The 22,101-nt window shown below is 42.6% G+C and overlaps 1 protein-coding gene across 1 annotated transcript in view; it reads left to right on the top strand.

Moving 5' to 3' along the window:
- Positions 1 to 1,939: 1,939 nt before the first annotated feature.
- PCIF1 (phosphorylated CTD interacting factor 1) overlaps positions 1,940 to 22,101 on the top strand; it is a 125,162-nt gene continuing 105,000 nt past the window's right edge. The window contains exon 1 of the mRNA XM_078651906.1: positions 1,940 to 2,145. Within this exon, the coding sequence (XP_078508032.1) occupies positions 1,963 to 2,145 (183 nt within the window). The 5' untranslated portion in view covers positions 1,940 to 1,962. The remainder of the gene's footprint in view (positions 2,146 to 22,101) is intronic.

The following is a 22,101-nucleotide window of genomic DNA, read 5'->3' on the forward strand; positions in this document are numbered from 1 at the left end:
GACGAAAACAGTCCAGCTGCTCAGCAAGGATCAATCCTAGGTACTGAAAGGTGTGCACACCCTCCAGAGAGGAAGCTTTAAACGTTGGGTTGGGTCTAGTGGCGTTACAAGGACAAAAGTACAGTGGATTTTGTTTTTGTGACGTTAATAATGTGTTGTCCGCGAGCCTTGGAGAATCCCCACCCATTTAGGTTGTCAATTAGGTCATTAACCTAGATTGCAAAAAAGGGAAGTGCTAAAACCCAACCTTTCCTGACCCCTCTTGCGACAGTAAAGTGCTCTGTCAGCTTGTCTAACTGACCACACCTCACCGGTGCAGAACTGTGCTCACGATGTCTTACGATATTGGCCAGGAAGTATTTAAAAATATCCATATCGCCAGCCCCTGTCAGTGTGGGCCTTGGAACCAGGTCAAAGGTAGAACAAAGATCTACAAAGACTACATACATACACACTCTCCCATAACCACCCTCTTCCAGAAAAGCATTTAGAGGCAGTGCAGAACCAGCTTGCTGGTACTATTCCTAAAGCCAGCCTCTAGGGGGTGACCACTTACTTCGCATCTAGCCGTTCTTGTAACCTTCCTAGAATTCTGCTGAATAACTTCTGGGAACAGTCAATATGGCTTATTGGCCTATAATTAGATAATGATGGGCAGCCTTTTTATATAAGGGAATGATTTCTGCCCCCCAGCCAAGTAGGCAGAATGGAAGCCCCCATTCAATTTAACGTTAAAACGAACGGTAAAATAGGGACCCAAAACGTTGAATCTCAATGTAGGAGGTCACCCGGAATTTTATTGAGACCTACAGCTAGAAAAGTGCGGGGCCTTATTAGCTGAAGAGACACTGGTCTCCACAATGTGGAAACCCCGTAGAACCTGTTGACACCAGGTTCCAAAATTACCACGATGTCCCTTTCGCACAGCATATAGAAGTCCTACCCACTTCTCAGCCTCCCACTCCTGCTGGGTGTGGCACACAGTCTTTTTACACCCAACCCTCCTAATGGTAATCTCATTTCGGTTGTCTTGCTTGATGGCTTGTATTAGAGCAAGCCAAATCCGCCTGCAGAAAGAGTTAAAGCATGCTGGAGGAGTTGTCTTCCATGCAGCTTTATTGGATTCAACAAAGATTCTACTCAGCTCTTCAAACATTTGATTGTGTCCTGTGCTACTTTTCTCCTGTGCATCGCAAGTGTGCCAACCCTGGCGAGAACAGTAGGCCTTCCAGATGGTCTATGATTATGTAAACTGCCACCACAAGCTCTTCAGAGTGAATCATCTGACAATTTCACTCGGCGCATGTTGTTAACCACTTGGGTGCTAAGGCTATCTCGCAATTGATAACGGTGGACTACCATGTTAATTAAATAGGGCCACACCTACCAAAAAGTAACCAATCAGACTAGTGCAAGACGGACCATTAAAAGTATGTTAACATTCCCCATCGGATGTGGTTCTGCAATTACAGACTCGTTGCAAAATCAGCCAACTGGTACCTGCCCATTAATTAGCAATACGCTCCTTGCAGACAGAGTGTACAAAAAAAAAAAACACACACCACTCATTTGAACAGCAATAAAATGTTTTGCTATTCACAAATGAATAAAAGGACGCCACCCAATGTTCACAGTAAATTTCTTGATATCGATACTATCCAGCGCCCCCGTCACTGAAGCGAAAAAGCCCCGCCCTGAACTTCAATTCTGATATATTATTTCGACCCCCAGAAAGCAAAACCATAAGTGGACTTAACTTTACACGGTCGAGCATGAAAGGTTCTCTACCCATTCCAATTTTATAAGAGCTGACGGTTTTCAGAATTTGCTAGATCAACTTCCCTTCGATTATTGGCAAATACGCGCTTTATTGTTTAAGCCACTTTTACCGATTCATCCTCTGGGTATCTCGGAACTAGCAGCGATATGGACCAACGTCCGCACCAGGAAACTACTCTTAGCATGCGCCACTCCCAATATGGCGTACATCGCCTGACAGATCGTTGCTCAGGGCTGCGCGTGCGCACTTGGCAGGGCCGGGTCCGGAATACAAGATGGCGGCGGCGGTGGGGAGGGAGAGGCGGAGGCGGGACAGCAGTACGCAGAGTGGAGCCTATTCCCGAGTCCCCGCTAATCCAGCCCCAGGTAAGGCTAGCGGCCACTCCGCGCACTGTCGATATGACCGCCCTATAGCGGAATACCTCAGGCTTCCGAATCTGTTACCGGCAATAAGAACTTCGTCTTATTTAACAGAAAATCCACCAGAAAACGTAACAGTCGCCGGCGCCCGCCATTTTGCTGCTTCCCCTTCTTATTGTGGGCGGGAGACGCGGGCACGCGCATTGCCAAAAGAACAAAGAAATAAAAAGTAAATAAAATTCAATCCGCGGTCAACTGAAGGAAAAAGGATGCGTAGAAGCCGTCTTCAGAGGCTTACGGGCCACCGTCGTCCGGAGGGAAGAATACGACCGGAGACTGCCGAGCTCACGTCCGTCCCCCACGGCTCCCGTTCTCCTTCTGATACTCGTCGCCCTGCTGCCTTTTGTTGGCTCACTCAGTCAGCCCAGCGGGCCGGGCGCGCGCGCGCAGGGGGAGGGATATGGCACGAGCGGCAATGGCGAGCGCGTGCGGGGCGGGGAGTGCGCCTGCGTATACACTCAACCACAAGAAACCTACCTTAGGGCTACACGATGGTGTAGGAGCTGATCAGACTGTCGTTGATGCTATGGCTGCCAGCGGAACGTGGTGCCTTGCTCGCCTTCTGAAGGCACGCGCGGCTGCGGTGACAATGTGAAGCAGACCGGGCGCGAGATCATCATTTTAACTGACAGTTGACAGCTCGTGATTTTTTGGGACATTTAGGCTTTGAAGGTTCCGGAACAAAACGAATGCCGTTCATTAATGGCGGCCACCTCATTTCGAGTGACGAATGTGGTGGACGTGGCCATCGTTCATGGTCGTTTCAATGAACCTTTGGACTAATAACACATGCACTAAACACGTAAAAGAAAATGCAGCTATGAAGCATTTAAACACATTATCTTAGTATTTGGGCAGTTTTTTTTTTGGTATACGACGTGTAAATAAGCCCGTTTTGGTTGGCTTGGTCGACGGGCTCCTCAAAAAAGCTAAAGTAGCATTTGTTCACAGGAGCATGATAAGTGATCCATAACCGATGTATATTTTACTTGTAACACTTTAGATAAATAATAAATTACGTTGGCTTGATATTTTAAAATACAAAAAGGCATCTTAGACTGAGACTTAAAAGAGAACGTCGAATAAGAGTTGCAATTCTACCACATGTTATACAATACTACCAACTGACATGTAAACATACTATTGCTTTTGAAGTAAATTAAAAACATGTATTTTTTTAGCCAGTCTCCTGGTACATTTATTAAAAACAGTTGTTGCACAATAAACAGTATATCTCTCATACACTCTCCGGTACAATAAATCATTCCTTGAGTGTACTCGTTATTTCACAATAAAAGTTATCATAAAAGCATTCTATGACATCAATATTTACAAAACAAATTATTTCTTCCTAGTACATTGATTATGACCTGCATAATCCAAACATTGAGACAACATAAAACAAAAGACCTCAACCGTGTCTAATTATTTGGCACATTGATATGCATAGCCTGTGGTCAAAATATCACATTTATTCTTGTACCCTCCTTTTGGCTAATATTCAATTGTGCTCGCTTTGCGTCGACGCGTTTCGGTGGTTGTCACATCTATTATTGCCGCCTTTTTCAAGACCAGAATTTGTTGTCTCTCAATCTTGTCAGAATTCAAGCCTATAAACAAAGTTTAGATACATCAGTTAGTTCCCCTTGTTACATAGAAGTTCATAGGTTCAAACTACTACCTGTGCTTAAACTTTAGGCATTTCTATGTTTTATGCTTGCTTAGTTCTCACTATCCTATGGACCTTTCTTCTTATACTGCTTGTTAATTCAGTATTCGTTTCTATGCCTCTTTGTTATAATATTTTATCGCCTGTTGGGGGCCTCTCTCCCTATGTTGCCCATTGGTCACATTATCGTGTGGCTTCTCAAGTATACAACCATAGAACTTATTTTCATTTAGCTTCTCTATTTAGAGCCCCTCGCGCTTTTGGGTGGTATCCAGTTTATTAATCTAGTCCTATGCGCTCACCTTTCCTATCTTGACGTATGGACCCTGTGTCTCTCATGGAGTGGATCGCTTTCTGTTCCTTCAGTGAAACGGTTCAATGTCTTTAAAATTCTATAAACTTGTTTTGATCCTATTGGGGCAGGATGTCATCAGTGATGTCACTGACCATGTCATGAATGATGTAATATGCGACATCATCATCAGCAGTGGATTGCGGGCGCGCGAGTTATAGTGAGTCCAACTAACAATAACGTGGGAATTTCAATGGTTTTGTATGAGTAAAATATTCAGCTAACTATAACTGGTGTGAAACCTATGTTTTTTTCTGTGAATTTCAAAGGTTTTTTAAATGCTAATTCCTAACTATAACGAGTGTGAAACCTATGGTTTTTTCAGTGAATATATATATATATATATATATATATATATATATATATATATATATATATATATATCTTTGTACATACACACAAGGGGCACACTGTTGTAGCAAATGGCAATGCAATAGGGCTGGCTTGTGAATTCACTGTCATGCAGGAATACAAATCAAGGTAAGCTAGTGAATTCCCTCTCATTTTGGTCTGCTGCCTGAGATAGACGCCGTATACAACCTAGTTTTATAACACACTTTAATAGTGGGTCACTGGCTAAAGCCCAGGCAGCTGAACTAAACAAAATGATCAGTGCTGTGTGGGGGACAAGCACTGTTTTGTAGAAGCACACAACCGTTTGCCCAATTATAACATGTTCTTGCTCCCAACATGTGGGTGGAGCCAAAGCCCTCTCCTATGATTCTCACATAATTGGCAACCGCTCCACTGTCAAGCCAGACCACAATGAAATTGCTGATATCAATGCAACAGCGGGCACACCCAAAATATAGTAGATTGGCTTAAACATAACATGTATTTGTAAAGTGCACGTATCACCCAAGGGTATCAATGTGCTGAATAACGGTTGTTTTATTGTTGCCCAACTCAGTGGTACTCATTTTGTCAACCTCAGATGGATGAAAGGCTTAGTGGACCTGCGGGGATATGAACCTGTGACCTTAAGGTCAAACACACTTCTACAGTGGCACGCATTAGTCCACTGAGCCACCAGACCAGGCACTTTCAGTGGTCAAGGCATAGAAAAATACTTTTATTTTTTTAGAAAAATATTTTTATTTGATTTGTTAAAATCATAAAAGGGTGGAACTTACCACCATGTGGTAAACAACGTCATATAGGGCAACATTGCACAATGTACATAATGAGTAAAAACAGGAAAAGCAATTAATAAAGGCGAGACATGCCCCGTGTGCTTTGCAACATTACGCAGGTGGACATGCTATATGAAACCAGAAAAACAATTTTAAAAAGGGGAAGGATAGCCCTCACATTAGAAGATTGTAGCCAACAAGTGATTGTTATTACAAGGATGCAGCACATGTTAGAGCTTGCGCTTGATTAAGCGTGTCTGTCCCCCTGTCTCAAATAAAGTGCTTAAAGTGACATAGAATAAAAGGGTAAAGGGAGGAGAGGAAGCTGCAAAGAGCATCAAGTAAGATCTGGGTCTGGCTGCAATATGTCCATATTTCACAGTTCCTGTTTTGCTGCAGCCTTCTTTTCAAGCTCTTGAGCTGCAAATGAAAGGAATTTAATTGTTTTGCAGCAAAGTTGGTTCGAAGAGCCACTGATGCATTTTATCACAGCCGCTGTGCAGGTCCTGTCTTATGTTTCTCTTAGCATTGGCCTCCGAAGGATCTTCCTTAAATTGTGTAGGGCTGGGCAGATACATAATAGATGTCACAGAGGCGACAGTCCAAAGATGGCCAAGTCCGTAACCATTTTGGGGTGAGGTCTTTGATCGGAAACCACCCCAATCTCAGTAAACCTAGTTTCCTCTTATAGTGATCTCTGAAGCATTCTTGTAGATAATGTTGTTGTTTCAAGTGTTTGTACTTTGGCATCATCGTCCAAGCGTGACAACAATATTTGTTTAATAGCTCTGTTAGTAATTTGTTTAAAAGCGAGGTATGACATTGGTGAATTCCAAGCTTCCTCCAGATTTAGCGATATAAGCGTTTGCCTAAGAGTCTTACATGTGGAATTGATCTGCCTAGCCTGTTTTATCACCTCCTCCCAACAGTGTTAGGCTAGCCTGTTGTCTTCTGCTGCCCTCATTCGCCAGTAATATTTGGCCAGGGCACCTTGTCTGGCCTGTATTTTGTTTGTTAGACCGTATTCCAGACGTATTTGCGCTTGGGAAATATGGCCTGGAATTAAGAATAGTTTTTTGAACAATCTGGATTGGGCGACATTTAGCATTTTAGAGTACTTGGTGTCCATTGTTTCCGAGCCATATGTAATAGAGGGCTGAAATGTTGCTGCTACCACCTTTAGTAGGTGATTGGCTGAGCTTCCGCTTATATTTTTCTGTATGGTTTAGAAAGAAAAGTGTAGTTGTTTTGATTTAGTTTTACCGAGATCTAAGTGATGTTTGTAGTTTAATTGGCGATCTAGTAGGACACCCAAGTATTTATATTCATCCACATGTTTTAGGGTACAGGAATTTATCCTCCAAACAAATTTTGATCGTTTTTAGGTCTCGTCCTATTCCATTCCGCAAGGAATGAATAGGACAAGACTATTGGGGCTAAACTAAGAGCTAAACTAAGCTCTGAAAAATGCGGATTTCCAGAAGTGCATGTGGTCTCGTGAATGCGCTTCTATCCGCCTGCCTTGCATCACCACATGAAAGCCATTTGTTGCTTAGCCTGCTCCTGTCTGACACCAACCCCGCCTCCTCACACATCACAGTTTGCCCCCTCCTTGCTATTTGGAACAGCTGCTCTTCGCTCCCTCTCCTGGGCTGCAGATGTCTCCTCCTCCCTACCCCGCCTCACCCCCCCTTAGACGCTTTTATAACAACAAGATGAAGGAGCTGCCACCTATCCCTTTGGCTTGAAATCAAACATAATACAACAGTTTAAAAAAATTTTGGAAGCCCTTACCACCAAGTTGGTATATCTAACCCCCGCATGATCTTTCTATTTAGATGTACCTGTGATTTAGTTTTGCTGTGACTGTTTGCTGGATGCATTTTCTCAGCGTACTCTCTCTAATGCGTGTGTTAATAGGGCTCCTCGAACCTTCCTCCCCCCACATGAGTGTGACTTTAACTCGAACTTGTGCTTAGTTTAAGTGCTCCTACACCTTAGGGTAGAGTCTGTGCAAAATCCAGTCCTTACATTTTTTTTTTAACTCGTACCACCAAGTTCGTATATCTAACCCCCACCAGAAATGTCGATTTTCACGCGCCCGTATTTTAATTGTGTTGTGTCTCTTTAAATGTATGCATTTCCTCGGATACTCTTTCTAGTCCAATCCTTCCTCTCCCCTTCCTCAATCCTTCCTCTTCCCGCAGGAATGTGAGGTTAACTCATGCTTAGTTTATACACACACAACGCAGTAGGCTCTAAGCCTGGTTATCCAAAATAGTCTCCAGCCCGGGCTGCGTCATCAAGAACGGTTCTTCCAAATCGCAATGCGAATATGATGATTGAAAACGGTGGTAGCTGTGTACGCATATGGCCAGAAAACTGTTTTTTATCATCCTCCATATTTGTTAGTTTTAAAATTAGTTTTAATATTAAAAATATGTGATGTGCATTCAATCCTTGTTTTGTTTGTTTTCTATTGTTTCTGTAACTTTTTGCCTTCCGTCTGCTGTTCTATCCCTAGCTGTTCTGCAAATAACATCCTTTGTTTCTAACACCCACGGCTTAAAAACCGAAGCTCCGCCCAGTAAAAAGCAAACCAGCATCCCACCGGAGTTACAAACAATCTTTTCCTCAGCTCCTAAGCACGTAGTTTAACGAAGCTGAAATAGCGTGCTGAACGTCTCCATCTCTGTTTGTGCCACATTAATTTAACTGAAACACAAGACATGTAAGCACTTAAACTATGTACTTTCAGAGATCTAAATTTTTTAGGCGCTATTTACTCAGCTAAATGTTTCACAGCCTCTCTAAGCAGCCACAAAAAGTCAATAAAACCTTCTGATATCGTCATTTTTGAGGAGGAATGTTTGCATTATATTACCAGACGATCGTTTGCAGCTCTCTAGAAGTTATTTCAACTTGCCATAAAAAGTGGGTGATGGGGGCTTATGTGAAAAACAAGTAATGGAAAAAATAAAAAAATATCATAAAACAGGGATTAAGCACAAATGCTTTCAAACAGTGCGAAGTATTCAGAGCTGTAATGAAATCTTATGTGTTGCAAAGTTGTGGAATACTAATGGTCTCTGTTAAAAGCCAGCACCATCCCATAAACTATAATTTTTTGGTAAATGGCTAATAAGTGCCCTCTTCTCTACTACATAATACCTTACTGGTTGGTTTATACCAGTTTATGCGCTACTAAGGGTCATGTTTTTTAACTTGTGGCCTTCGTCCCCTATCGTATTTAGTTTTCATTGTGCCACCCTTACAGTCCCATTAACCAGAAATTCTGTTGCTTCGACCCAACTTTCACATTTTTGGCAAGCCTAGCTTGTTGCAAGACTTTATTTAGCCATTGAAGGTCGCCTTCTGCTTCTGCCTCACTAACGCTGCCAAATAAGCTCCACCACGCCTTCTCCTTAGACCATCTAGAGTATTTACAGTCCTGTGCGTTCTCACTGTGAAATGCTGCTCGTTCACACTCAATCACTGCGTGCTCCTTTGCTGCGAAATAACATGGCTTGCTTGGACACAGTGCCTGTGAGGCTTTGAACAAGTGAGGCGCATAGCTCCTTTTACAACTGTCGCCTTGCTTACCACTGGTTTTCTCCCGTGCTGATCTGCTGTTCCCTTCCACCGCCTACTTCTCTAACTCCCTGTTCTCTTATAATATGCTGATCTGCTGATCTCTTCCACATACATCCTTCTGTAACTGCACACACACATACATACAACCACGCACACACACACATACAACACACATACAACCACACACATCTATCGCCCTCACTCTATCTATCTTTCCCCCTCCCTCTAGCTATCTATCGCCCTCACTCTATCTATCTATCGCACAACAACAGCATCACTCAGGGGCACCACAGCCTCACTCAGGGGCACCGCAACATCACTATGCGCTACCACAGCATCACTGAACGCCACAGCATCACTTGTCGCCACCACAACATCTCTCAGCGCCACCACAGTATCAATCTGTACAAACATTCAACAACAACTGGTTCAAATATGTTCTCTCAATGTTTCAAGCTTTATTACAAATGTCACAAAAAATGTTGATATTTCCCTTCTGTTCTTATATTTTAGTCACAATAAAATACACTGAACATAATCTTCACAAAAGTTAATTACAAAAGTTTAAGCTATTGCCATTATAAATTACAATAACTTTTATTTAAGTATTACTTATTTTTTTTAAAAAACATTATTTGTAAAATCAATACTTCTAAGTCACATAAATACAAAACATGTTGCATTAAAAATGCTATAGGTGTCACATTGTCAAAAAATAAAAGTATTAGCATTGTAAATGACAAAGCTATTAATTTCACAATTTTCAAAAAGAACACACAAATAACAAATTTGTCACGTACAAGACAAATAACTCAAACTTCCCTAATGCGAGACCTATTGCATTGCAAATGCTTGTTTACCAGTGCTGGAAAAGCATAGGACGTGCGTTTTGAGATTCACAGCGCGAGTTGTGAGATCAGCCATTGCAAGCCAAGTGGAGTTTGAGAAAGAAGCACAATATCATCCGCATATTGCAGGCTCGCTACAGATGTTTTTCCCAGTTTTCGGTGGGTCACCCTAGATTATATGATGGTTGCTCTCTAGGTCTGCAGTATAGATGTTAAATAGGCTGGGAGCGAACACGCATCCCTGCTTTAGCCCATTTGTTGTTAGAAATTTCTTTGTTCGGCGCTGCTCAAGGAGAGGGCCTCTTGGAATCACTTCAGACTTCCAAAAGACTCCTCTGTGTGGGTCGGCCTCACATTCCATTTGCCTTTGCGTGTGGCTTTCAATAATGAAAACCCGCAAATGGCCAAAGACAGGTATATGTCCCGCCTTCCCCCTAAACTTTCACTCCTATGGCCTAGGGGTCTCGGGAGCGGCGCGCATTGTGCCAGCTAAATTCCTCCCTTATCTTGTTTACTTTGTTTTTATTAGGGGTTCCGTGCGTGGCACTGTGTTTCCCCATTGACTTAGTGTAAATGCAATTTAGTATGCGTTGGGCGCAGGACGTCAGCCTTTCAAAATTACAAATACCAGTAAGCTGAACAAAAAGTTGCGCACTTTTATCGTCTCTCTTTCAGTGCACGTGCCGTTTTAGCAATCTAGATGCAGTAACCAACGAGAACACGCACACGTTACAAGGGGGCAGCAGTTCAGAAGGGCGTTGCCAACTGAACCTTACCTAAGAGTGGCAGCAGGCGTTTCTGCTATTTGTAGCGCCTCGTGAATGTGAACAATATTTGAGGCGCTGGAGTATCAGTATGTAAACATTTCGGCTTGTTAGAGCTTGTGGCTCTTGTCGAGGCCATTGCCCCCCCCCCCCCCCCACCCCCTGCCCTGCTCTCTTCGGCAGGTTTGCTTTGCCCCACCAGTGCTTTCACAGCAGAGATGGAAAGGGGCCGTGCTGTCTGCTCTAGAGCATCAGCTTTTCGAACCAAGGCCACAGCTCTACTGCTGGCAGCTGGCTTGCATCTGTTGGAATTCACTTTAAACCGTGGTGTAAAGCATTTCAGGCTCAGCAATTAAACGGCAAAGGGGATAAACAAGCAAACTCTGGAGTCAATCAAACCCACATACATGGCAAGCAAACCCCAAGTTCGGAGATTCATTACTTTGCTTCATAAAACCGCGAGCCTTCAGTCAGGCGTTGGCGGGAGGGGCACCAGCACAGCTTGCACCAGGAGAGGTGTTGTGACAAGGCCAGGCAGTTGTGCAGGTATTCATGCTTTTATATTGATTCACATGCTACTCTGGGGTTTGTCTGAATATCAGTGGTTCTTTTTATAGCGCCGCATTCCACATTGAGCTCATCTCAGAGCGCTGCAGAGTGCATGCTTACACTGCAAGGTTACAGTTTTAGGGCTATTGCCATCAGATGAATCACAAGATTACTCAAGGTATAATGGTGTACGCTCAAATGTTCTTTGTATTAACTGTGGTGGGAGGGTCCCTCGCAGAGGGTCACTGCTTTTAAATTATATATAATATGACATACAAATTAATGTTCAGGATCTATTAATGCAAATTCTTTTATTCATATTTTTCGCATTAAATGTGATATTCATATAAATGAATCTGGATGACCTCACGTACCTTTGAATATGTAATATGTTTGGTTATATTCAATATCACATAGTGAAAAGTAATTGAAGTCATATACTTGAATAGAATGTAATTAGGTTGCCAAGCTTTGGAAAAGTAAACATGAATGATGTAAGTAAAACAATTTACTGTTCCTTTCAGATTTATATTGCTAGTGATGGCTCTCCTTGGCCGTGCTTTAACTAGAGGCCCTGGCTGTGTGTGTGCCCTTCTGCACTTGCTCTTCCATTTCAAACCCCTACTCCCACCACCAACCACCCTTGGTGCCCAATTGACATAAACCAGAGAGAAAAAAGATTGACATCTATCTTTACGGAGCAATGTCTAGCCTAAAAATGATTCAGGTTCAGATCATACATTTGTTGGCTCTGGCTAAACACTTATATGGTCAAAAAGGGGAGACTTATTGGCTATGTCAATGCTTGTTTTATTTGGACCCAGGTATGCGAATATAAGTTGATTGCTCCCAATAGGTTAGGGGGGGGGCACCCCGAGCTTTCATTTTGGCCCATAGTTTGGCTCTTGGCACAGTGGTCAAGGCAGTTGCTTCATGGGGGAATGTTTGGAGGGTGACACCCCCAAGTAAATTAATTCTTGGCAGTTGGTTTTGGTGGCCCTGCATTGGGCCTGCCATGTCTGGTTTTTCTCGGTGTTCATCAAGAGTAAAAGTCAAAACTGACCTTTGATGTAAAACAGGAGAGAGAGTGAGATATACACCTAGTGGCTGATTTTCCAAATGTGAAACCAAATATCCTGTAATTAATAAGGACTCCCTTCTAGTTCAAATTAATGATTCTAGGCAAGCATTTTATTCCCCAGAGCCTCCTTTTTTATTATCACATATGATAGTACTTTTAATTACTTGAGCTCCGGATGTAACCTGTACAAGCGCCTCTTAGGTTTGACTTTATAGACTATAACGTTGCTCCATCTATAATAAGATTCGGGGCCACTCTTAGGGTTTACATGACTACTGACTTGCCTCTTAGTTCACTGATGGCATTTTCGTGGGGGATGGCATGCCATCACTTTTTATAAATGTCAGTCTATTAACACTATACATGCCCAACATTTTTCTGGCTTGGAATGTGAATGGGCTCTTAGAGCCAACCCAGGTCCATGGCTCAACTCACAACATCAATTTGCTGGTGCACCCACCTCTATTTGAAACTTGGTTTAGTACATGGGGCCTTCAGTCGTTTGAAAAAACTATTTTTGAAAGTCGAGGATTGGAAACATGGAACCCTGCTTACATGCACCGATTTGGCAACTCTACAACTGAGTCTTTTCATAGAGATGAAGAATTGTGCATGTGGTGAAAACAGTGAAAATAAATGATCGATGCCATTGTGTTGTACATAACCGTAGTCATAAGTTTCCATCAAGAACTGCCAGGCCCAAGTGGGACCATCAGGAATGTAGCTTTGGGGAGGGGGTGTTTGGATGTGACACCTCCAAATGTATTCTTGGCTTGTTAGTTGTGTCTGGGGGGGGGGAGGGTTGCCTTGAATCAGGTTTTCTATGTCTTTTTTTCGTGTTCTCATTTCACTAAGAGCGTTTAACTTTTCCATTTTTTGTAGCAGAATGTTAAATGTATAATGTGAAAGGTTTATGAAAAAAAGACTATTTATACACTTGAAGTACTCTTTGAATGGGGAATTCATAAATATTGGCAGTAGTAGGCTTGGAAAGCTGTGCCATTCTCGAGTTTCCAGGCATACTACTAGCAACTAAACACCCAAAAGGTGATGGGAAGAATGCTTGCAAATAGTCTCCATTAACAATAGCTCTAGATAGCAATGCACCCCGTCATTTATGCCACTCTAGAGAGATGCCTCCAAATCAGTACTGACACCAAACATCATTTAAAAAAAAATAATATATATATATATATATATTTTTTTCAATAATTTAATTTTTGGGGAAAATTGAGATTTACACACAGAATCTCACCGACTATGCTACACCGCTAAGTCAAGAGAGAGATATTCCATAATTATTGGTGAGGCTTGTGTGATAGGTGTAGCTCCATCCCACTCGATAAAAATTCTAAAATTATACTGATCTTAAATTTCTTATTTACGCACCACTTTAAAATTAATATAACTAGCTTACCTTCGTACAGTGTTTTCAAGTCGCTAGCCAAACTTCATAAACTATAACTGGTGTCATTTAAGTTGTCATAAGTATTGGTATGAATGGTATAATCTCACTTAGTATAAGTCATGTAATATTAAAGGGTATATATACAGTGCAACGTAAAGGCACAAGTTTTATGTAGTATGGTTAGCGAGTTGCTAAAGTTGTATAGAGGTGCGCTAGTTATATTAATTTAATGGTGTTGCTCAAATTATACATTTTAGGTATACATATAGTTTAAGGAGTTCTAAAGTTTATGTACTTTAGTTAGAACAGAAGAAATAATTAAAGTTCTAGTAATTTGAAGGTGGTGTGTAAATTATAAATGTAATGCATAAGTATAGTTTTAGAATTTCTAATGTTCGTGAAGTTTATGTTTGGTTTGTATTGAAAGAATATAAACGCTTTAATAATTACAGCTAAGCTTTGACCTTTGTTTTTTTAATAGTTGAGTTCTGATCTCGTTTCTTCATAATGGGCAACTGAGTGCGTCACTAGTCGCTGATTATGAAGAAATTTGAGATATGCATTTTTATAGGGATTACAGAACCTCATGTATTGTGAAGTAAGATGATATGACAATTTTATGTCAGGACTGGAGGCGAGCATTCTACTTTTACTTCCGTTGCTTTTTATTGCAGCAGCCATCTTTTAAAAATCTCCACCTTATAAAAAGCAAAAAAAACCTAGCAGACCCAAGAACCCCAGAGAATGGTTCAAACCCAAAAGCCAATCAAATAACAATAAAGGCCCCAAGGGGTGTCCAATCAGGTTGAATGTATGTTGCATATAGTCCTTCTACGTTGCGACATCCTTTATCTTCGCTGCTCGCAACAAAAGTGCTCCGGCTAGTGGATTAAAAGAAAATCAAGTTCAAATGGGCAATAAGCGAGTCAGTGGCAGAAGAACAGGAATCCTACAAGTGCCTAGGAGTAACTCTCGGACAAGGCCACTCAAAAAAGGAGCACACCTTGGCAATAAAAGCGAAATCACAAACACTAATTTTTGCGTACAGACAATTACAATTCAAAATGGCCTGCCCGAACTACACGCACATCTTAAAGGTAATGGCTGCACAAATTTTACCAACACTGTCATACGGCCTACTAACGTGGCTTGGAAGTGAGGCTAAAATACTTAAACGAATTACAAAACAAGATATATAAAGCAGTGTTTAAACTGCCACAGTCCGCCTCTCCAGCACAAATCCGCCTAGAATTTGGCCTACAAAACCAAAAATTTTGATCAATGACGAGCTTTGTTAAATTATGTCATAAACTCCGCTCAGCCCCAACTGAGTCAATGTATAACATCTGCTGGAAAGAAATAAAGTACCAGGAAAGCCAGCCACCCTCAAACTCATGGGGAAGCTACTTGAGCACTTGTCTGTCCGAATTGGAACTATTAGAAGAATGGAAAAAAAGAAACTGATCAAGCATACTTTAGCAAAGTAGCTAATGTTGCAGCAAAAACGTAATCATTGATAGAGGACAAAAAACATTAACTAAACGTCGACACGCATGGACCGTAATCACCTCTTACCATTAACAGAAGCCACAGGAATATTTAGTTACGCATTTTAGTCAGCATTTAGAAAAGATTTACATCGACTATCGATTGGGGCAGCATTACTCTAAGGCAGTGGTTCCCAAACTTTTTTGACCTGCTGCTCCCTTGACCTATTGGCCGCGGCTCCCCATATGTCACTTTTTTTCGAGTGAGGGATGTGAGCCCGGACTCAGAAGTACTTTAATTTTTTTCTATGAAAATACTTGGGAAGAAGCCGATGAACATATTATAATTATATTTGTAACAAAATAAAAAATGAAAGCAGTTGTTTATAATAAACTTTAAGTGTTAAGTGACTGTAAGTGCATAGAAACATTCCTGTGTTAATCTCACTGGGCCTGTGGCGTGATCTTCTTGACTCTGTTAGTGCTTCTATTCACCTCCTTTTCCCTCCATCTGTTTTGGGGCATCTCTCTGTTTGTACGTATGTGTTGGTATTTTTGGAGCAGAGACCTAGCTGGAGCACAATGGAGCTCTGAAGTGTGGACATACCCTCGTGCCTAAGATTTTTTGATTCAGCTCAATGTCCCTGAACATGCTTAGGGGCCCATCACTCTTGTAAAGCCGCCTAGATGCTCAGTTTTATCCCTAAAGATGCTTAGATGCACACCCATGGCCCATAAGAAAATGGTCAAAGGTACTCACTGTCTTTGATTTGAAATGGCTTGAATGCACAGCTACTCTGTCCCAGAAGGTGCTTTGATGCACATCCTAGTCCTAGTCCCTGAAGGTGCTCAAATGCACCCTTATCCTTGTAGTCAGAGGTACCCTTCCTCTCTGTGTCACTACCAGCTGTGACAACCCCCCCCGTGCACTACTTCTACATTTGGGATATCCCTCTCCTGTATGCTCCTTTCATATGCGAGACCCTCTCTCCAATGGCTACTGGAAATGTGAGCAAAACAACATATATCACACATCAGGGCATAAATATGAAGCAGTTGGGTAATGCATAACACAGAAGAATTACCCAAAGCATAACCATATCTACATAATCATAAGTCCCCTGTATCTCAGAAATCACGAAGCCATGCCATAAACGTACAAGTAGCAGCAACCTGCACTACAAATATATGGTGCTGTGCACAACACGAAGGTGACAGGGACATCTGCACTCCAACCACAGTGAATTTGGTAATTTAGCAACTTTGTTTCTTAATTACACTGGGCCTCCGTCGAGAACTCTCTCTGGCATTGCTATCACTGCCAAGCAAATGCCCCCAACGTAGGAGCTAACATGGGGGGATGGCTGACATGGCACAGAAGAGGGGAGAACTCACTAGGTCCCTCAAGTGAAGTTTCAGAGACGGCAGGGGCTCCCAAACACATGGCTCAGCTGTAGCCGCTCTGACACTTTAATCTGGCCCGCCGCAGCTAGGGGGCCTGGGGAGAACACAGGGGGCCTCAGGCCTGGAAGTGCAGGGGAGGTTTCAGACTGTGGTGCACTTCTCTGGGGCAGAAAGTATACGGCATTCAAGAGCATTGTGGCTCGCATAGGATAATTTGCGAGGCGGGTCCTGGGGGCACTAGTCGGAGCTCCTCATGGTAAAGCACTTCAATAGTGAATGCAGGCCCATCCATGCTTGCCGCTCACCACTGATAACTGCCAATAGTCACTGATGTTTTTAGGTCTAGGTACTATCCGGTTCGTCAGAACCGGAAGTAGCGAGATCTTATGTTTCTTAGAGGGGCTCTTTATCCCGCCTCTAATTTTGGCTCTCTCCCATTGGCTGGCTTCCTAAATGGAGGCCAGCCATTGGAGGAGAGAGCCGTCACTCCAAATAGGCTCCGTCCTTTTCGGATTTGGAGGTGTGTTCGGTGTTCTTCTTTCCACTTTTTAGGCACGCCTACTTTTGAACACCGAACACGCCCCCAATCCGAAAATTCTTCAACGTTGTGTCCGCCATTATTTCGTTTGTCTCCCTATGAGGATGGTTTCGCTTTCTCCGTGATGCAAGGATCGGCAGGTAAGCCATTGCCATTTTATATTTGTTTGCTTATATATTTTTTTGTTTGTCCTGTGTTATCGTCACCATTGCGTCGTCTATGTTCCCCTTTTCCTGGTGTGCCCGTGTCCTGTGCGCTCCGATTGCAGTAGTGACTGTTCCGCTTTTTTTTCCTGCTCGTGTTATTGTCACCATTGCGTCGTCTATGTTCCCCTTTTCCTGGTGTGCCCGTGTCCTGTGCGCTCCGATTGCAGTAGTGACTGTTCAGCTTTTTTTTGCTTTTATTTTAGGTTTGTCCCGTCCCATTTGTTATCGTCACCATCCCGTTGTGTATGTCTCCCTCCGATTGCAGTAGTGGCTGTCCCGCTTTTTTTTGCTTAAATTTTTTGTTTGTCCCGTGTTATCGTCGCCATCCCGTCGTGTATGTTCCCCTTTTCCCGGTGTGTCCGTGTCCTGTGCGCTCTGATTGCAGTAGTGGCTGTCCCGCTTTCTCCCTGATGCAAGGTCCGGCATGTAAGCTATTTTTTTCTTTCTATGTTTCCCTGTGTTCCCGGTGTGCCCGTGTCCTGTGAGCTGTGTTTGCAGTTGTGGCTGTCCGTCTTTCTCCGTGTTATTGTCACCACCCCGTCGTGTATGGCCCCCTTTTTCCGGTGTGCCCGTGTCCTGTGCGCTCCGATTGCAGTAGTGGCTGTCCCTCTATTTTTGTACACAATAGTTCATCTACAATATTTACATTGATATTTGCCCACTATTTCTGTAGCATACCCCTGTCGCACAGAAACAGCTCTGCCAGCATGACTTTTGCATTGTGCCATTGTAGTGTGCAAGATGATTATGTCCAGAATCTACTAAAGATATTCAAGCCGTGTAAGTGGCTTATGTTGTGGGTCACTCTGTGCACATTGTGTACTGAAGCACGTCATCACAGGTTACTCACAGCTGATCTCAAGTGGTACGAACTTGAGACTTGCAAGCGTTTTAAAATCTCAGTTATCTTGAAAATACAAAAAAGTGCTCAAGTGACACAGGTCTGCAAATACTTTCACTGAAGAGTAGAACTTCAAGTTAGTAATTTACAGATCATGAAGCTGAACTCGTAAACGGATTTAACCATGCTTCAATGTACACATTACGGTGCCATTGTAGTGTGCAAGATGATTATGTCCAGAATCTACTAAAGATATTCAAGCCGTGAAAAACGTTTTTTAATGCAGATTTACCGATATGCTGCATTTACACACGACGTGCTATATTTCTGTATGCATAAATATTTACTCATGGAAGTACTCATGGGACTCTTGACAGTCGTAGCACCTTGGAAGAATACATTATTCTTTATGCATTTCAAGAAAGATGAAAGTGTCTGTAAAACATGGGCATAAATTGGCGAATGTCCTACTTTCCTTGTGAAACTAGACAGAAAGAGGGAAGGGCCGAACCACTCTCTTCCCACACACCACTCTCTACTCCCACACACCACTCTCTACTCCCACACACCACTCTCTTCCCCCACACCGCTCTCTTCCCCCACACCGCTCTCTTCCCCCACACCGCTCTCTTCCCCCACACCGCTCTCTTCCCCCACACCGCTCTCTTCCCCCACACCGCTCTCTTCCCCCACACCGCTCTCCGCCCACACACCACTCTCTTCCCCCACACCGCTCTCTTCCCCCACACCGCTCTCTTCCCCCACACCGCTCTCTTCCCCCACACCGCTCTCTTCCCCCACACCGCTCTCTTCCCCCACACCACTCTCCGCCCACACCACTCTCTTCCCCCACACCGCTCTCTTCCCCCACACCGCTCTCTTCCCCCACACCACTCTCACTTTACTACTCGATCACTAACTCTATAACTCACTATTAAACTATCTCTCACAGCAACACAATATAACTACAACAGTAACTATCTCTCACTCTAACACAATACTCAAAATTCAATCTCTATCTCACTATCTCTATCAGTACATCACTATCTATTTCGGTATCACTCCCTCACTATATCACCACACACTCTCAAAAAATAACTACATCACTCTCACTAACTCACAAATTCACTCTCTTTCTAAATTACTAATTTACTCACTCACTACCTCACTCTCAAATACACTAAGTCACTAACACGCTCTCTTTCACTACCTCACTATCTAACTCTGTTTCTATCTTAATACCTCACAACATCACTAACACTCACTACTTCACTCTCTTTCAATACATCAATCTTTCTCTATCTCACTACCTCACAACATCACTCTCCATAACTACCTCACTATCTATCAACATCACTCTCTCACATCAATCACACTCTATTTCAATACCTCACTATCTCAATACATCACTCTCTCTGCTAATGCAATACATATAATTCAATATATCACACATACACAAACACTTAAGCTATTAACAACAAAAAACACAAATCCATTTAATTAAGGGAAAAAAAACCAACAAAAAAACTAATAGCTCTACCTGTAATATTGCCGAGACCATTGCATTGTAAATGCTTGTTCTCTCTGGCCACTCCTCACGGGGGAACAATGCTGCACTCCCTGCGAGTTCGGCCGACGTTTGGAAGTTCAACTCTCCACGTGTTTTCTTTCAACAGTGAGCAGCGCTCACCAAAAGCTGTATATGAGGAAATCAGTAGTGCTTACCCCGGTGGTTCCCAAACTGTGCCAGTGAGACTCTCTCTCCCTGTGTGCTCCTGCCTTCTGTGAGGTCCTTCCCATTTATTTATTTAATGCTATTTTCTTTAGCGCAAACATTACCCGAAGGTGTCAGAGCGCTTTACAAAAGAACCAATTGCGATACATAAAGACTCAGGATTACATGAGTTACACAAAAGATACAAACAGGAAACAAAATTGCCAATGTACAAGTTGTAAAGTCACACAGGGAAGAGATATAAATATATATATATTTTGTAGTGCATATAACTTGCATCCTTGATAATTCAAATGTGTAAAAATACACACTGTCGTCCACACATGACATTTTACTTTCCCTGCCATAGGTGCACTTATTCTATATAAGACAACATGGTAACACCACTAGACCTCAGGGAGAAAAGTGTCCAAATCATGTGACTGACGTGTCATGGTATTGAATTAATTTAGCTTTAAATGCGAGACTCATTCTTTCAGAAATAAAATTAATTTAAAGCCTGGCTTCTGTCTCGTCAGGTCCTACTGATTCAGACTATACTGGACTGCTTTTTCGGCAATTCCCTTTAGATTAATTCCCCTCCTAGTTGGTCCATTTTTTTGTTCCTTTGCACAATTAGACACTCAGCAATTGTCTGCCCCGACCTCAACTGCAATAGTCTGTTTGGGGAAATCCTTTAACCTTCCATCCTAATTAGACTACTTTCCTCCATTACATCAGTGAAAGAATTTAAGCTCTGCTGCTTCCTTAACCTTGTTTCTCATCCTGAAGGTGACCCATGAATAAAGCCTGGTCGAGACATATTTTACATTTTCCTATACATGATTCCGGGGCCACGTTTACTTCGAGCCCCTTATGTTCACCTCTCTGACAACGAGCACTTTCTGACTATAAAAAACTTCTGAAATATTGCTAAATATATGTATTTGGTATACGTAGCGGTTGTTTTTTTGGGACTATTTTGTGGCTGACTTTATGGGAAACACCATGAATGAAACATTGGCCTTAAAGACTGTCACCTCAGTGCGAATGTTGTTGCTTCTTTTATAGGCTGCCACCACTTGTGATAAATACACACTTCAGTGTGAAGCTGCCAACGGTGAGAACGCCTCCCTGTGTGCTTCTGCTGTTCGGCCTCTCTGGTGCTCCAGCTCTTGTCCATGGGCAGCTATGTTATATTATCAGAGGGCTGGGGAGGTTGGGTGGTGCAGTGTAAGCCTGCTGGGCGGCAGCCACCGTGGAGCAGCAGTGATTGTTTGTGAATGGGACACGGTGCTGTGCTTTTCACACTCATTCATGGCTCATTAGTGCCTGCTGGGAGGCGGGCGCACCAGAGCTGTGTGTGCTGCCTTTTACACTTTCCCAAGCTGTGCGTGGGGCGCGGCGCACCAGGGTGCCGCGGCGCACAGTTTGGGAACCACCACACTAAGGACTTAAGACCATCCTGGAAACATCAAAAAGAGAGCCCCGATTGCAGACTGTGCGGATATCATGGAGAAACCTTAACGCACCTGTTATGCGTATGCCCGGCACTTATGGCTTTAAGAAGACAGTACTTAAGAGACATCTTCATTACAGTGAACATACATTCATGTCGGCAAGGAGTAATAAGTTGGCTGGGAGGCACCTCTTCCATCTTGGTCTGTCGGGGGCTCAAACTCATGCCGAGGTAAAAAAAACGGCTACAAGAATCTTAATGGAAAAAAGTAACTGAGGTTGGAAGAACATTGAGGTATATATAACTTTATTAAAGCGTTGACCAAGAATGTGAACATTAATCCGCTTTGCACAGGGGGAAACTAAGAACTGTTTAAAAAAAAAAATAACTGCATAAGGATGTTTAATTGTAGTGTAGTTCCTATATTCCCAATAGGCTCTGCGCATTGGAATAACATAAACAATAGTTTAGACGTAGGACTTAGGTCGACTAGGTCTCTATTGAATATGTTAGACTTAATTATGAATGCCAGCTAGCTCAGAGGTCACTAGAAACGTTCTCGAAATTCACAAGAAGGGATTAGTTTCTGACAACTGCATAAGCATGACAACTTTGCTCCCCCAAGAATAAGTATATCTCCAGAGTCGCGGAAACAATAGATAGCTATTTTACTCAGTCAATCGTGCATGCTTAGTTTCACCAGAAGTGCAGAGAAACAGAGAGACGGGCGTTTTCAATAAAGAGGTTATTTATTGAACAGTCTTCTTTCTCATGCAAGAGAAGTGAATCGCTACAATCGCAATACTTGTCATAAAGTAAAGTGCGTACAGTAAAAGGAGTATTATAAAATAATAC

Source organism: Lissotriton helveticus, chromosome 7, assembly GCF_964261635.1.
Source record: "Lissotriton helveticus chromosome 7, aLisHel1.1, whole genome shotgun sequence".
In the NCBI taxonomy this organism is placed as follows: domain Eukaryota; kingdom Metazoa; phylum Chordata; class Amphibia; order Caudata; family Salamandridae; genus Lissotriton; species Lissotriton helveticus.